The 13,281-nt window shown below is 54.9% G+C and overlaps 1 protein-coding gene across 1 annotated transcript; it reads left to right on the top strand.

The window, feature by feature from the left end:
* Nucleotides 1-501: 501 nt before the first annotated feature.
* TMEM51 (transmembrane protein 51) lies at nucleotides 502-13,271 on the top strand. The gene is made up of 3 exons (XM_026074079.1): nucleotides 502-515; nucleotides 10,468-10,924; nucleotides 12,051-13,271. The coding sequence occupies exons 2-3, from the start codon at nucleotides 10,584-10,586 to the stop codon at nucleotides 12,460-12,462; spliced, it is 753 nt and encodes a 250-aa protein (XP_025929864.1). The 5' UTR covers nucleotides 502-515; nucleotides 10,468-10,583; the 3' UTR covers nucleotides 12,463-13,271.
* Nucleotides 13,272-13,281: the final 10 nt, after the last annotated feature.

Here is a 13,281-nt window from a genome sequence, read left to right as displayed (position 1 = left end):
TTGTTTTCTGAGAACTTTTATAAAACAGAGAAACAAACCGCAGCCCCAGACGGGGGGTGAATCAAAGCCTGTAACTCATCCTCGGCAGCAGTCGAGCCGCACGAATGCAATTAAAAGGGCTTCCGGCCGGAGCACAAATGCCCCTTTTTTTGCCTTTTCTCCAGCCCTGTTTGCAGCGCGGCCTGCAATCACCGAGAGCCGGGAAAAGCCAAAAGAGGGAGATCGCAAAGAGGGAGAAGCGCGAGGCTGAAAGCGCTTGGAAAAGGGGACGGGGAAGCGCGGAGGCTGCTGCCGGGCGGCGCGTTTCCGTCGGTGCCGGCGGGGCGCAGCCGCTTTCGTGCATCGGCAGCCTCTCGGGTCCTGCATGAGCGGTGGCACCGGGGTCCCGCCGGGCTCGGGGGCCGGTGCAGCCCGGTCGGGCCGGGCCGGGTTGGAGCAGGCGCCGCCCCGGGGAGGAGCCGCCGGGCCGCCGCCGCCGCCGCGTCGGAGCCAGCGGAGCCGCCGCCGGCAGCGAGGTACCGGGACGGGACGGGACGGGACGGGGCACCGGGCCGGTGCGGGCTCAGCCCCGGTGCAGGGAACCGGGCTCAGCCCCGCGGTGCCCCAACCCGGGGCAGCTCGCCGGGACGAGCCCCTGCCTGGCGCAGGGGGATCCCCGAGGTGTCCCCTGCTCTCCTGGGATGCCTCCAAGCGAGGAGCGGGACAAGGGAAAACCGCCCCGGTGGGGGAGAGGGAAGCGCCACGGCCTTTCGCGTTAGGATGAGAGGAGGCGAGAAACGACCCCCCCCCCCCCCCCGAAAAAGCCAGCGGTGGGTTTTGTGCCCGCTTCCCCCAGGTCGCAGCGCGGTGGAAGAGGTGCCGGGCGGGAGAGACGTCGTCCCCAGACCATGCGAGGTACCGAGCCTGCGCGCGGGTCTGTTTGGAAAGCGAGCAAAGGCGGTAAAACCCTTTGCAGGCCCGTGGCAGGTCCACGCGGGAGTTTTATTAACCGAGCAAAAAATCGGTGGGTTTTCAGCTCTTTGTATTAATGCAAACAACTGCAACGGGTGCATTGAGAGTGCAGGGACGTCGCCTGGCGAGATGTCCGCGCCCGCGCGGGCGCTTCGCTGTCGTGGGTGTGCAGCCGGTGGGCACACCCCGTCCTTTTCTGTGGTTTGGGTAGGGGTGGTGCCCATCGCAATCCCGGTTATTTTTGGAAACTCTTATCTCAGGCCGCGGCGGCGGCGATTAATCCTTGCATTGTGTGGAGGGACGTGGCAAAAAAACGCCGTGTCCTTTGGCTTGAAAGCGAACGTCTGGGGCTGGAGTTTCACCCCGGCGCGGGCTCGTGGAGGCACAGGGGTGGTGGGGACCGGTGTTCCCGGCGGGGGGAAGGAGGAAGCCTGCCTGGCTCTCCCCAAGCCTGGGTAAACCTTGCCCTCTGTCGCAATACCTTGCCCAGCCTTGAACCGTGCGCCTTGCAGCTGCCGGGTGGTTTTATGGGCTGTTGCTGACAGCTTTCCTTGCAGAGCGTTCTCCTTCTGTGTGTGCTTATCCGTGTCAGATGCAATCAAAGTACGGGCCTGCCCCGTGTTGACTTAACAAGTGGGCTGTCTTAGGGAAGGAGCTGTGTTACACCCAGCGCTGGTGTGACAGAAGCAGATAGGGCTGGTTTGCTACTGATTTCGTGTGTGAGAGAAACCCGTGGAAACCCCCGAGGGTTAAATTGCACCTGCTGGAACTCCCTTGGGTTTGAGAGGCCCGTATCTACCGTAGGAACAGCATCCAGGCCAGAAGGCGCCACGCGCCCGGAGGGGACGGCAGGAGCCCTCCTCGAAGATCCCTTCATTGGCCCGTCAGGGCTAGCGAGATGCGGAGGCAGGGTATCTGCTGGGGCGACCGTCTCTGAGCTCTCTGCAGCTCGTTTTATTGGGAAGCGTGGCCCTGTGAGCAGAAATCGGAGCGTGTTGATGGAAGCACACCCCAAAAGTTAGAAGTTGCGCTGGAAGGCTGATTTTGTTGGGTCACGAAGGATGCAACTGTGCTAATGTTGTAGTTAAAAGCAGGAGGGTGCTTTTGAAGCCGGTCTAGCTGTCATCCTTGGTTTGCATCTCGGAGCGTGCAAGGTGGGTCCCTTTCGGATGAAGCCGCACCTGAAGACGTGGTCCTGGGTCATACTAGAGTGCTCCGGGTGCCGATGGGCGTTGAGGCCACGGGGGCTGAAGTCAACCCCGTAAAACTCACTCAGGGCAGACCTCGGGCCCTCAGCACCAGACCTGCCTGCGTTTTGCCCCTCTGCGCGCTAGTGAAGGCAGATCCCAGTGTCCTGCAAGGCTTGCAGGGCATGTATGTCCACCTCCCGTCTCTGCGTGTTGGCCAGAAAGGGAAAACCCCCGAGGAATGAGTGGGTGCGGGGATACTCGACCCAGCCCTTAAACCACAATGAGTCGGAAGCATTTTTATCTGCCTTTAATTAACTATGAGCTTAATTACATGGGTGGAAAAATTCTCGTGAGGGGAAGCGGCCGGGGAAGCAGGAATGTTTGACCATCCTTGCCTCGGAGATAACTGACTCTGGGTGATGCTCTGCCCACGCTCGGCGTCTTAATGCACTGGCGTGTCCTGGTGGCAGCTCACCTCCCGTGGAGACCTCAGGGAGGTGAGGTCCACGCGCTGGGTGGGAAAGTCCTCGGGGAGGGAGGGCTCCCCAGGCTGTGTCCTCTGCGGCCCAGGTATGTGCGGTTGGGTCCTGTCTGTCACTGAGACATTACTGAGTGTGTTTTTTGGTGTGTTTTTTTTTTCTTTTTTATGAAGAAACTAGCTTTTATTTTGCTCTTCAGCCCCTCCTGGAACCGAGTCGCATACTGGGTGAATTTTGCAGGTATTTGCGCAGCAGACTAATCCCAGAGCGAGCTCCCCGCGGTGTCAAGCTACCTGTGGCTTCTTCGCCGAACACTGGCTCATTGTGGCGCTGGGTTTCCCGGCTGCCTTTGCCTCCCCTTCCCGTAGCTCTCCCAGCTCCTGTTTGCTCTCTTTCTGCCCTCCGCTCGCCTTTGTTTCCGTCCCTTTGTCTCCCCAACCCAGGTGCGATCCGCCTCTCCCTGAAACCGTCCCCTTGCCGCTGGGAGCGGTTCCCGGCCGTCCCGCTACCGTTCGCGCCCGCCGGCTCGGCACGTACCGCGGGGGCGGAGGAGGCCGTCGCTCCCGAGCCTTAAACGCAAAGCCTCGCTTGGCTGCTCCCTCTGCAAAAGCCTCTTTTTTTTTTTTTCCCCCTTTTTTCCTTTTTGGCAGCGCTCCTGGAGCAAACGCGGCGGCGGCAGCGACAGGCCAGGAGCTTTCAAACAGGTTGAGCGTGGCTTGCAGTGCCCGTGCTGGTTTTAAGCTGCCTGCTGGCGAATGCTGGAGGTGCGCGGAAAGAAATTATGGAAAAATAGATGCTGTCGGTAAGAATGTGCTTCAGTCTGAAGCTCATCCTAGCGCATCTTCGGGGGGGGGGAACTTGTTTTAAACGTCCCGAAGCAGGGCAGGGCAAGGCGATGGTGCGTCGGGGGGGGCAAAGGGACGAAGGAGGCGCTTCAAATCGCAGGGGCGAGGAGGAGGCGCTCGCACCGCGGATGCACGGCGTGCCGGCATGGCAGATGGATCGTGTCGGAAAGCTCTGCGCGGCTCTGGACAACCAGCTGAGACGGGGAGAATTCACTGAACCAGCGGACCGAAATTCATGCTTTTAAGAGGGATTTCTCTATCATCTCTCTCAAGTAGCGTGTGGGGCAGATTCAGACAACTTTAAGCTGTCCATGAGCTTGTAAAGAAGCAAGGGGAGAAGCTGGGGGATAGTCTTAGCTTTGCCTAAACTGTATGGATTAAAGGGGTCCGGAGCGAAATCGGGAGGGGGCTGCGTCGCAGGGCTGCTCCTTCTGGGGAGCCGAATTTGGGGCAAAACTCGGGGCGTGGGGACGTCCCACTCGCGCGAGGAGCAGGGAGCCGGCTCTGTTCTTCCCCCCCGTCGGTAAAACGTGCTGCGAAGGGTCGCGGTGAGAGCCAGCGGTACGTCGAAAATAAAGGTATAGGGTATAATCAGAGCTAAACCGGGAAAAGGTGCTGAGGCAGCGCTTGGCTTGCTCCACACGTGGTTTTCCTTTATTTTACGGCAGAACTGTAAATTGCTTTGCTCGAGTCCCTCTTTGCAGCAGGTCTTTCCTTTGAAGGCTCCTCGGCGGCCTGGGAAGTGCACGGAGGCTTGTTCGACTGGTTCCCAGGGTGAATTCGTGCATCTTCCTCCTTTTTTCCCTCTGCCGAGTGCAAAGACCTCAGTTCCTAGAAGTGGCGGGGAGTGGCTCGCGGCACGGCGTAGTCTTGAAATTCAAGTCGCTTATCTGGCCTTGAGAGAGACAAACACCCCAAACTCCCGCATCTCTGTTTTCCTAGAGCCTGGCCCGGAAATTTTTGGTCGTCGAGGCAGTGCGTTTTGGTGCGTTTGCTAAACGTGTGAGCTGCGGGCGAGAAGGGCCCTGAAAAGCGGACCAAACTGCCCCTCTGGTGCAAGGAAAACCTGTCCTTACCCCTGCCTGACAAAATGCGTGTTTTCCCCCCCTGATTTATTTAAAGCCCTCCGTTAAGTGCGGCAGCAGAATTATCAGCACGAACAAATGGAAATGTCTTTATTTGAAAGGACTCCATGCCAGAGTCCATTACAGGTTGGCAGAAAGCGTTCTTCTGACTCTTGTAATGAAATTATGGGGGAAAAAGAGACTGGCAAGCCGTTTACCATACCTCGATGGCAAAGTCGGCGCTAATGGCTGTCTGCCCCATACTTACAATTAAGAGTCTGCAAATACTGTGACTGCGGCTTGTGCGATCCGCGCTACCTCGGAAACGTGCGGCGACTCGATCACCTGCCGCGTCCTACGTCACTACTGATTTAACGGTCGAAGATGCAGGCGGCTTTTAAACCTGCGGAGTAATAGCTTTATTGCCTTTTCGACGGGGGAAATACTGCTGGAGTCGGAAACGACGTCCCTCTTGGTTAAAACAGTCGTGTGGACTGCAGGATGGAGAGAGGCTGGTGGTTGAAGTGGACTTCGCTGGGGAAGCGTTGAGCTCTTCTGCAGCGCGTGCCGGCGGTAGCGCTCCTTACCGTCGGCGCAGGAAGGATGCAAACTGCGGCTCTAGCAAGCAGCAAAGGTGCGGCGGGCTCGGTGCTCTTGCCATTTTTTTTTGATAGCACTTTGTTTTTCCTGGTTTTTCCAAACCAGGCTCCAGCTTAGCGTTTCAGTGTTGTTATAAAAAAACCCGGAGTGTCTCTCTCTAAACACTTCTTAGAGTATGTCCAAACACAGATTTCGGTTTTTCTTGCCAGCTTGCAAAGCTGTAATTGCTGATCCGTGGCTGCTTGGGTGGCATGGGGCGAGGAGGGGCTCACACCCGGTAAGGGCTTATTTTTGAGTTGTTTGAAGGCTTTAGCTCCGCTGCTTAGAAGGAAGGAGGAGGGACAAAGCTCCCCGTCCGCAGTTGCGCAAGGAGGCACCTCGCACCCCTTTACGTTGGCTGAATCACGAATCAGGCAAGGCCCGACAAGGGCGACGCACCGTTGCAGCAAGAGCAGAGCTCATCTTTAGCAATCGCTGTAGGTGGAGAGAAAAAAAAATTACCTGGCATCTCCGCCGTGCTTTCTGCCGGAGCAACCCAAAAGGTGATTTACCTGTCGTGTGTGGCCCTGCCTAATTAATTTGGCTGTCTGCTAGGTGAGATTTGTCTTGAGGTTGCTTGAGTTAGCAAAGCGTGAGCGGGGAGGTGACGCAGCGGGAGGGAGGGAATAAACCCCGAGGTTGCGGAGGGCAGGGAGGCGCGTGGGCGTCCGGCTGTGCCTTTGCGGGCAGCGATGTGTTTCCAGCTTCCGCATTCGCCCGTGAGTTGCTCCCGGAGGGGCTGGTGTCTCACCGAGAGCAGGCAGGCGGGATGTGAGCAGGGATCCACTCGGTAGTACTTTTGTTGCAGGATGCTCGTGATAGCGTTCCTGCCATCACGATCTTGCATTTGAGGAGTCCTAAGCCCTCCCGTGCCAGCTTAGTCCTTTAAAAACATCTCAGAAGAAGATACATCCCCTAGGCGTCCTGAAACTTGCCCGGAGCACTTGGGAGATGCCTCTGGGGAAGCCCTGCAGAGCACGGAGGAGAGGCAGGTGGGCCTGGCTTTGCCCTTGCCGCAAAGAAGCGCTTGCGTTTGGTTTTTGCAAACTCTAGATGTGTAGTGAGGAGCAGAAGAAGCGTTTCCCGCGGGATACACGCGTGGGGTAGGGAGGCAGGGCTAGCCGTGGCCGCGCCGTCCGAGGTCAATGATTCGGAGTTCCTGGTGTAAATCATTGACAGCGTCGGGCATGAGACGGCGGGTGCGCGCGGGCCGGGAGCAAAGGTAGTCCTCGGGGCCGCGGGAAGCCCTGCGCGGTCGGAGGGAAGGGGCGTAGGGACGTCTCCTGGTGCCCCGAGAGCCTGGAAGGGGCAGAACTGGGGAGAGGAGCATGGCGTGGTCTGAAGAAGGTGCGTAAGGATCAGTTTACTCCCGTATTTTTTAATAATCCTAGAGTATGTAGTCCTGGGGAGAATGGCATTATATTTGTCGCGTTCCTCATAGTCTTTCTCTAGCTGTCAGCAGGAGATGCAAGCGTTGGAGACAAGGCACCGGGCTTAGAGAGACTGTGGTCTGACTGAGGTCGTTTTGTGGTTGCCCGGATCCTCGAGCTGCGTGCTGGGTCCTTTCTCCGTGCTGGCTGTTCGCCCTTCTCCTTTGAAACTGCCTCCGCTTTTCCAGGCGGCACCACGGGATGTGGGACCCACCCAGCTGGCCCCGGGGTTACAGATAGCAGCAGATCCCGTCTTTCGCAGTTGACGTCACAGCGCTGCGGTTATTGCTAAACAGGCAATAGAAGAGCTCTCTTGTAAGCCAAAATAAGACATAATTCAATTGAGAAGTAGACTTGTCTGTCAAGTCTTCTGGTTTGATTCGATTTGCCCTATCTGCAGTGCAACACGGCGAGGAATCTGCGTAAAACTTGTGAGCACTGAAATGATTCAGGAGCTTAAATCCTGTCGGCTTCCAGCAGGCTGGAGGTGCCAAAGTGAAGCCGGAGATGCTGGGAATCTGAGGGGAGATTTAACAGGCTGAACAAGTTGTTGCTTTTGAAAACTTTCCTTCCCCCCCCCCCAAAAAAAAAGTCACCAATCTCATGAAATAAATGACCGTGATCTGTGTTGCATTGCTGACTTTTGCTGAGCATTTCCAGGAGAGTGTGAGCTTGTGTCTATGCTGAGTCTGTGCTTAAGTCTGTGCTGAAACTGTGCTCAAGCCTGTGCTGGGCATTGGTCTGTGCTCATGCTGTGGGTGAATGTTACTTGGCCAGCAAGCTTTCTGTACCTACCACGTCCGGCATAATTTCTCCTCCTCAAAGCCATGACAGCCGTTCGCAAGTAAAATCTCAGCTGGCGAATGCAGGTTTGTAAAATACCTTGCTGACAGTGTGAAGACAGGAGCTCATTCATATATGTGCACACATATCTATTTCAAAAAAATATATTGCTGCCAGGTTTCAGAAGACCCAAAATCAGAAGCAGGAGTGGTGATAAAGGTCAGACCAGAGAGGCTAGGCTGGAATTTATTAAGGCTGACACAATATTCGTTTGCTTGTCCTTGTCTTAAGAAAACGCTCCAATCTTTCAGTGCATTTTTGGAAGAGAGTGAGCAGCAGCTTGCTCAGGCAGGAGGGGGAGTGTTGTCAGTAAGATGAGACGGGATCCTACCACCTTCCTTTTCTCCCTTTGCGGAGAGCCATCCCGGGACTGACAGTCCTGCTGCTGCTGCACTACGACTCCGTCTCGGACCACCCGACGCCACGGTCCCGAAGTCTTTCCCTAATGATTTAAACTCCACCACTGCTGCCCGCGAAGGGATCCAGCAGTTTCAAGCAAGCGGTCGTGGTGTGCGCTGCGGAGAGCCACTTTGCAGAAATTGTCCCGCTTTTGATACTGCAATTTCACACGTGGCGACAAAGTGGGAAGTGGGCTGCGTGGGAGAAGGTGTCCTGTACCGGGGGCCTTCTAGGTTTCGGTGCATGTGAATTTGCAAGGCTCGCTTATAATTAAGGCATGCATCTGCGTGGTGCGCTGGGAAACGGTGTCGTAAAAGGCTTTGGGCAGATGCCCATCTTCCCATTTTGCCTGAAATGAGGGAGGGAGCCGAATGAACGGGTCTGTAACAGGATTACTGCTGGCCGGGGACCAGGCTGGTAGGAGGAAGGAGCTTTGTGGCCGGAGGAGCCCCGAAGGGTAGGAGCGAACGCCGGGAGCATGGCGAGCGGGGGCACAGCGCCTCGGTGGCAGGGTGAGTGGCGTCCGATAGCGTCCGGACGCATCAGCAGCCTTTATAAAAGGCTGCGGCACGGCTGGCATGGCCGGGAACGTGCGCTGGTGCTGCCAAGAGCGAACGGAGGAGGAGGTCATATGATGCAACATCCTTGCTTGATTTTACAAGCCCGCAGAGTGCAGCGAGTTCGCAGCGACTTTGCAATTGAGGCGCTCGCCAGAGCAGTCCTTCGCTGTGCATAAGAAAGTGCAAGATCCAGGCTGTGTGCCCGGGCCAAACTTTGGGGCCTGGGGGAGGAAGGAGGCGGCAGAGACTGCTGGCAGGTTTCCCTGGGAAAAGGGTGAGGGCTCGGGGCTGGTGCAAGCAAAAGCAGTTCAGCACAGCAGTTCCTCTGCAATTTCTGCAGGGGCCTGAGGCGTCCGTCCACGGCTCGTGCCCGCCTTGGTCTGCAACTTGCTCTGTTCCTCTCCTGGCTCGTGTGTGCGCCTTTTCCTGCGAGTGCCAGTTTTCCGGGAATGCTGTTTTATTTTGGCCCTTGACCCAAGGAACTAGGCTTTCTCTCAAACTAAAGAAGCAAACGTGAAGCTAAGTACCACTGAATTGGATTGCGGTGATAAAGAGTAAGGGCGTGTATGGAAAAAGCGCACAGCACTATCATATCTAACGGGTGACTTCTAACACAAACAAGCCTGGAATAGCCAGGGACTGGGAGGAAAAGAAAATACACTGGCATGTTTGTGCAGCTGCGTGCTGCTTTTGGCGAGCACGCAGGACTGGGACACTGCGGATGACGCTGCCGCAGGAGTGCGTGGTGTGGAAATCTGGGAGCGTGTGTAGTTTCCAGCAGTGGATTGCACTCCCAGATGCCATCTTCAGAAGGTAAGGTCAAGGAGACTGGCCGCCAGAAGATGTGGCGTCTTGTGTTTATTTTAGGAAACTGAGTACATGAGTTCTTGCAAGGAAGAAAATGCAGAAATTCAATTTATACTGTGTAAGTGGGGTTTCTGCAGTGGGTTTGTCTTGCTCAGAACTTGAAATGCTCTGACAGGACCGAGCCTGATATGTTCATTCGGATGCACCCAGGGGACCTGCCGCTGGCGTGTATCCTACGAAAGTAAGGTAACGCTCCCCGGAAGAGAGCCAGGTGCTTCACCGAGGCCTTGCTTTCGGAGCGGTCTTTGTGGCCGGAGCAGCCAGGAAGAGCTGCACGGTCGGTTTGGCTCAGAGAGCAGCAGTTTTGCTTTCTCTTCTTTGTACAGAGAGGCTCTGAACGGCAGCCAGCCAGCTCCGCAACCAGCCCTTCTCGATCTCGAACAGGAAAAAAGGCAGAGTTGTACAGCTTGTGATTTTTTTTTTTTCCTAATGGTTTCGGGTTAGTTCGCAGTAAAGCTTTTTTTTGGTGCAGCACCTGCTGTTAAGAGGTCCGTTAGCACCACATGGTGTAGCTCACTGTTTGCTCCTCTTAAGGACAGTTAATCTCAGTGCTTAGCAAATGTTAATAACTCAGCTCTAAGGTAGGTATTACAGCTGAGAAGGCAGCAAAGGGTAAAAATCTGCTTTCGTGTGGCTGCGTTATGGGATCCTGCATTTCTGCTGGTTTTCAGTAAGCCTGAAAATATTTAGGACCATCTTACTTAAAACCTTTGCCTTAGCCTCCATAGGGCTGCAGGAGTTTCCAGGAAGGGTGGGTGGGAGCCTCCCAAATTCCCACCCTGCATGGGATGCTTGATTTGTGAAGCTGCTCATTAAAGAGGAATCGCAAGCAGGTGAAATGCAGCAAGTCCAGCTGCATTTTTAGATGGAAGAGAGCTTTGTGCAGAGGTGGGAGGAAGAAAGAAGGCAGTCATGGGCACTGCCTGCTTTCCCGTGCTGCATGCCAAAAAAGTGGCGTAGAGGGAACCAGACCCTGTCTTGGACAGATACTGCTTTCTAGTTCCTAATGAGGACGGCCAGCAAGGACCCTGCTGCTGGCTGCCGTGTTACGTCCTCGTGTACTCTCTGCAGAGACAGCGTAATTAGATTTCCAGAGTTAGCCAGTGGAATAAAATGATGTTATCTTGCTCCCTGAAATTGTAGCCTGCGTAGCTTTTGCATCCGGTCGTGTGCTAACCGGCACTTTCGGTCTCCTTCCAGAGCTCGCCGTCTGCTGCGGGAGGGATCGCGCGCCTGATACGAGGATCGCACGCCCGGCGCCTCGAGAAATGCTGTAACCCGGCCGCAGCCCGTCCAGCCAGCCGGCGCTGGGTGCCATGGCCCAGTCGCGGGCGAACGGCTCGCACTACGCCCTGACGGCCATAGGGCTGGGGATGCTCGTCCTCGGGATCATCATGGCAGTGTGGAACCTCGTGCCCGGCCTCAGCCAGGCCGACAAACCCGCGGCCCACGCGGGAAACAGCAGCAAGCCCGACCGTGGCGGCGGAGGCATTTTGAAGAGCAAGACCTTTTCCGTGGCCTATGTGTTGGTCGGGGCTGGAGTGCTGCTGCTTTTGCTTTCCATCTGCTTGAATATCCGGGACAAGAAGAGGCAAAGCGAAGATATTACTAGGATCCAGCACCAAGCATCTGCAGAGCCTTCGCACCAGGAGGACAGGTGAGCCTGGGGATGGGATGGGATCTAGTGTAAAAATAAAACCAAGAGCTGTTTTCCTCCTCAAATTGGTGAGGAGCAAACAGATTAAGGCCAACAGCAGCGCGTGCTAAAATAAAGGCAAGCACGTCTCCTGGTTTAGGGCTCAAACTTAAGTTTTAGAGATCGGGAAGGACTTCATGCAGCTGCATTTATGGTGCAGAAGGTAAAAGAAAGCACTGTTTATGCTTAAACTGTGGTCTGGAAGGAGCTGTGCCCAAGGAAGCATTGCCGAGGCATTAAGCTCCTTGCTTTGTTAGTATACAAACAGTACGTTGAGAACGAGTGCTAGGAGATGTCATTAATGGTTAACGCGGAAGAAGGATCGCGGCTGCAGAGGAGCAGGGAGGAGGGAGGCATGTGGTGCTGGGGCAGAAAAGGTAGGATGTGCTCTCTCGCTTGGGGCAGTCAGAGGTGCCAAACAACCTTTCGACTACAGCTCCAGGAGCCTACCCAGGCCGGCAGCTGCAGAAAATGGAATTTAGACCTGTCGAAAGTCTTCAGGATGTGACTGTTTGCTCGGGGAACTCCACTAAGTAGGGCAAAGACTGCTGTCGTAAGAGGGACCATCTAAATAAACAGCTTCCACTCGAGCACGGATTGCGGGAAAAGTCCTCCAAATGTCTTGGCAGCGTGGAAAATCTGCGCAGTACGTGATGCAGATTATACCCTGTCCCTGCAGTGCTGCGTGTGGCAGGTTTTCTGTCCAGAGAGGGAAGGGGTTATGGAGGAGAAATGGGACCCGAGGCAGCAGAAGGCAGCCCTGCTGGCTTCTCCTTGGGAAATGCTGTAGGTGAGGGCTACAGAGCATGCACGGATAACTTCAGAGCAGGTTTTTTGTGTGCTGGGATCCACAGAGAAGGCTCTTGTGCTCTGGCAGATTGTAAAAGGCAATGTCCTAATGCTAGAGAAATGCAGACTGCTTGCAATCCCTTCTGTCCAACTGAAATGAACGGGTATGTAATGTAGAGGGGCAAATACTTCTATCCCTTTTTTTACTGCTTTTGGTTTAATCTCTTATTCCCTTCCCCTCCACCAATGAAGCCAAAATAGTGTAAGACGCTGATAGTTTTACTGTTATCCCTTACAGCCAAGAAGAGGACGAAGAGGTGCCTTCCCGGTACTATGTCCCCAGCTACGAGGAAGTTATGAACACGGGCTATTCCGAGCCCAGAGACTCGGATAGGGGCAACCGGATCAGCGTATCGTTGCCCTCCTACGAATCTCTAACGGGGATCAATGAGAACGCGCCAGCGCCGGGTGCCGCCGGCGCAGAGCCCGGCGCGGAGCGGCAGCCCAGCCGGCACAACTCGCGCTTGAGCAAGCGCCTGAAACCGCTCAAAGTCCGGAGAATCAAGTCCGAAAAGCTGCACCTAAAGGACATCCGGCTAAATCTCGCCGACGGGAACAGCACGGGCCCCGTAACGATAGAACCGCTCACCCCGCCGCCAAAGTACGAGGAGATTCAGGAGAAAGCACCGGAGAGCCAGCAAATGACTTAAAATAAATAAACCTATGATTTTCCTGATTAAAAACACGGAGAGAGGCTCGATCTCTCGGCACAGAAGCATTTAGCACTCCCTGAAAGCTGAAATATCAAGGAAATGATAGCTGTTTGCCTCCGTATCACATGGATGGGACGAGCTTTCCCAAGGACGGTCTTTTATAAAGTACCGCGGGGGAGAAAAAATTGAATGCAAATAAGTCTGCTACTCTGAAGTAAATGAAGGCTGGAAGTATTGAATATGTGTGTTGTTCTGTTTTAAATTAAGGACTGCCTAACACATCCTCTCCTCTCTTCTCTCCCTTGTCCCAAACAGGAATTTTCTAAGCCACAAAACTGGTATTTAACAAGAATTTTACAAGTGGAAAAGGGAAATGTCTTTTTCTTTGCCTTTTCTTTCTGAGTAAGAAAAAAAGAAATGGTCCGATTAGCACTGCAGCTTTCCTCTGCTCCATTCACAAGCGGAGCTGGGGTGGTGGCGCCAAGCCAGCCTGAAATCCTGCGACATTTTCTCCTCGTTGGCGAAAAGCGGAATCGGTGAACAAAGTGACCCCTTAAATTCAGCAGGCACTTAGGTAATCACACGACACATGGGAGCTCTCATGCCGGCCTCAGAAGCTCTGCTCCCTCAGAAGAGGACTGTATTTCTTGCCTCTGTTGTTTTCTCTTTTGTGTTTTGTGCCCCGATACGAAGGGACAGTCCGTTTGAGGCAAGCTGATAAATTCAGTGGGTTGGTGACTGTATTAGTGTACCTCTGCCAAAAGGCGTTCAAGATGTTCTGGTTTAAACTACTGTTGAATATGCTGTGCAAGCAGA

This window comes from Apteryx rowi, unplaced genomic scaffold (assembly GCF_003343035.1).
Source record: "Apteryx rowi isolate R43461 unplaced genomic scaffold, aptRow1 scaffold_38, whole genome shotgun sequence".
Taxonomy (NCBI): Eukaryota; Metazoa; Chordata; class Aves; order Apterygiformes; family Apterygidae; genus Apteryx; species Apteryx rowi.
This window is presented reverse-complemented; position numbering and strand designations above follow the sequence as displayed.

What these genes read in the sequence shown, in the direction of transcription:
- TMEM51 (XM_026074079.1), top strand. Translation starts at nt 10,584, where the DNA reads ATGGCCCAGTCGCGGGCGAACGGCTCGCACTACGCCCTGACGGCCATA. An exon ending in CCTTCGCACCAGGAGGACAG is followed by an intron (nt 10,925 to 12,050) that starts GTGAGCCTGGGG and finishes TATCCCTTACAG; the next exon opens with CCAAGAAGAGGACGAAGAGG.